The sequence below is a fragment of the Cariama cristata genome, unplaced genomic scaffold, assembly GCF_000690535.1.
Source record: "Cariama cristata isolate BGI_N322 unplaced genomic scaffold, ASM69053v1 scaffold21603, whole genome shotgun sequence".
Lineage (NCBI taxonomy): Eukaryota > Metazoa > Chordata > Aves > Cariamiformes > Cariamidae > Cariama > Cariama cristata.
The window spans coordinates 12,597-15,787 of NW_009609217.1; the positions used below are offsets into that span (position 1 = coordinate 12,597).

The 3,191-nt window shown below is 53.6% G+C and overlaps 1 protein-coding gene across 1 annotated transcript in view; it reads right to left on the reverse strand.

The window, feature by feature from the left end:
• Nucleotides 1–2,108, reverse strand: part of LOC104159539 (SLIT-ROBO Rho GTPase-activating protein 3-like) — a gene marked incomplete at both ends in the record, with an annotated part of 13,248 nt that extends 11,140 nt beyond the window's left edge. The window contains one exon of the mRNA XM_009697475.1: nucleotides 1,980–2,108. Within this exon, the coding sequence (XP_009695777.1) occupies nucleotides 1,980–2,108 (129 nt within the window). The remainder of the gene's footprint in view (nucleotides 1–1,979) is intronic.
• Nucleotides 2,109–3,191: the final 1,083 nt, after the last annotated feature.

Here is a 3,191-nt window from a genome sequence, read left to right on the forward strand (position 1 = left end):
TCAGCCAGTCTTTTAAAGCAGTGAAACCACACGTGCAATAATGAGGATTTTTGCAGGTACTATCGAATGGTCATAATCCACCATTTCTTCTGCTTCTATTTAACTTCTAATCTTACTAGCTGAAAACATGGATAGTTAAGGACTGGTATATCTCTGCCTTAATAAATCAGCAAGCAACACAAAAAATGAGGAATGGGGGCAAATTTCTATTCACCACTTCAGGCGAAACCTCGTTCTAGCTCTGCGAGTCTCTCCCGCGAGACAGTTTTAGCATGAACGGCTGTACAACTGCTCCGGGGTTGCCCACAGAAACCGCTGAGACGAAGAGAAGTCAGCACCGCAGCTGCCCTGCTCTTCCCAGCCGTGTTTCGGCACACCCCGAGCACCCCGCAGGCAGGGACGGGCAGCCCCGGTGCACGGTGCCCCAAGCAGCTCATTGCCGCGGGGGACGAGAGCCAAGCTCTGCACTTGGACCATGGACCCGGCCCCCACAACCCGCTTAGTCTGGCACGGGCAGCTGCCCAGCCGTCACCGAGGGGCTGCCACATGGCCGGAGCAGAACTCAGGGCCGAGACCCCCGTGCCGATGCCAGAGGAGGACCTGCTTTCCTGCCAAGAACAGCCAACCACAGTTCTGCACCCTGGAAACAGGACTGTGCGCCTCCCAACCCCTCGCTGTCGTTCTCCTACCCCTTTGGAAATTACTGCTGCTTGACTACAAAAAAATAATACCAGCAGAACATATCTGCCACTGTCCAAGGGTGGGAATTCCCAAAGCACACAAAACCAAGCCACTACAAAGGAAAAACCGCTGAATGCTACAGAATGTGAGGAGATGGAGGTCAGGGTATTGCCAGATGCTTTTGAGAAAAAATTCCATGTGAAATCTTCCCTTGACTTTGACGCTGAACTCACACTGAAGCTAGCAGTTATTTGCAATGCCCAGAAATCGGTTGCTACTGAAAACCAGGGCAGGCGCTTTCCTAACGTGCTACGGCCCTTGAAGTCTCTGGTGATTAGCCCTGCGCCGCTGCTTCACACACTGGTGCCCAGAGAAGAAAAGACAGAGCAGGCACTTCCACAAAATTCCCAGAGAAACACACAAAGGGGAGGGGAAAAGAAAAAGAAAGAAAAAAAAAAAAGACTTCAAACTCCTGCTCCCAGCTCCAGAACAAATGGCATTTTCTCACCCCTCTCATCCCTTTGATGGAAAATAAATTAGAACCACAAATAATAATCCTTAGTCCTTCTGTAGCGCCTTTCATCCGGAGAGCTCAAAGCTCTTCACATATTAATTCATTAAGTCTGGTAACACCCCTGCAAGGGGCAGAAACATTACAGTGTTCAACTTGGGAAATAAAGCGACACCCCAGATCTCAAGCAAGCTGGGTTTGGCCAAGGTGCCGTGGAAGCAGGCAAAGACGTGTGTGTGTCTCCCACCGCCCACCACGGAGCCGTACCGCAGGAGGGGCTGGGGGCTGCAGAACACCGCTGCCGGCCGCTGACCCCAGCACCAGCAACCCCATTTTAGACCCAGGAGTGGAAACAGAGATGTATTAAAAGGTTTGCCCAAAGCCAGGAGGAAGGCAAGTGAGTCTCCAACCCTGCACGAGCATCTCAATGTCTCCCCTCGGGTAACTGCAATTGGGCAGCTAAGGGCGAGCCAGCTCTTCCCCAGGACTTGGTCACGGTGCCGTGCCGAGGGTGATCTCTTGTGAAAACCAGGCCTGAGGTGCTCTAAACCGACGGGGTGGAGAGCAAGCTGTGCCACTGATCACCACCGAGGCACCAAATTGCACGGGAAAACAAGCAACATTTTAAGAACCAAGCAACATCCAGCGGGTAGGAAATGGGGAGCAGCCCAGCAGTGAGGGGCAGGGAGCTGCCCCATCCCCGTGGGACAGCCAGACGTCCCCGCACAGCTCTGCTGCTCTCGTCGCCCTCCTCACGCCTTCGGGCAGGCGGACAGCAGCTCCCCACCATGCGCCCGGCCAGCTGCTCCCAGCCCCGGGAGTTAGGTGCCGTCCTCACGAGAGGGGTGACGGCAGCGAGGACGGCGACCGGCGGGTCCGGAGGAACCTGATGGGGCTTAACACGAATGACGAAGCTCTGCAGAAACACTGAGGGTTTTTACACAGCCGAGGCTGAATGGTACTGGGCTCGAGAGAGAATGAAATGCTTTCCAAACTACCGATGAACCTGTCTCGTTTCCTCCCTGGTTAAACAGTTGTAAGGTATTTGACATGCCTGCTGCAAAGCATGAAATAACGTTCCACCAGGATAATGTCTGCCCTTGGCTATGGCGACGCTGGGTACTACCTGAGAGCCTAACTCGTACCCAAAAGTACCTTCAGACCTTAGGCGGAACGTTCAAAGAGAACACAAACTGCTTCTGTTCTCGTTTGTTTTTAGGGAGAACATTTATTTGCTAAGTATTAAATAGGCAGAAAACAGAACGTTCACACCTTTGCAGCCTGCAGTAACCCCACTTCCCTCAAAGCAAAACAGCGTTGAAACAAACACTGTCACAAAAGGCATCCCAGCCAAGGTATGATAGATGCTTGTAAAAAAGCGACCCCGCACCACAACAAAGAGGCTCTGCATGCTGTAAGGTGGATCCAGGCAGCAAAGGAAATTAAACCGCACCAGGAGAATACAGGAAGGGCTGAGACACATCAGCAGCCACAAATAATTGCTCAGAAAAGCAAGGGAAGAAGCAAACAAGCGTGAGGGCTGTCTCCCTTTGATGACTATTACCCCTAAAATTCCCCAGCAAATTCGACGCTGGGCGGGAGCTGGCTGGGGGGATGCGGAGGGGCGCAGCCGTGCCGGGGCGGTGCAGCCATGGAGGCGCTCACCGCATCGCACCCGGCAGGGCTCGAGGGTCGTTCAACGTTTCAGCGTTGGGAAATGGGTGCAGCCCTAGAAAATGCACTATTTTAAATACAAAGGCAATATCCCCCAGACTGACCCCATCTTTTCAGCGTCAGCAATTTGAGACCTATCCAAACCTAATGAGCAGCTCCTCTGCGGCAGCTCCTCTGCGCAACGAAGAGGGTGCTGAGCGAACCCGAGACCAACCAGAACGCAAGTCCCCTCGCCGCACAGAGGTGCGCTGCAGCCCACCACCACCCGGCAAAATCCTTCCTCTGCCCACAAAACGCCAACGCTGGCATCGTCCCCGGGGACACC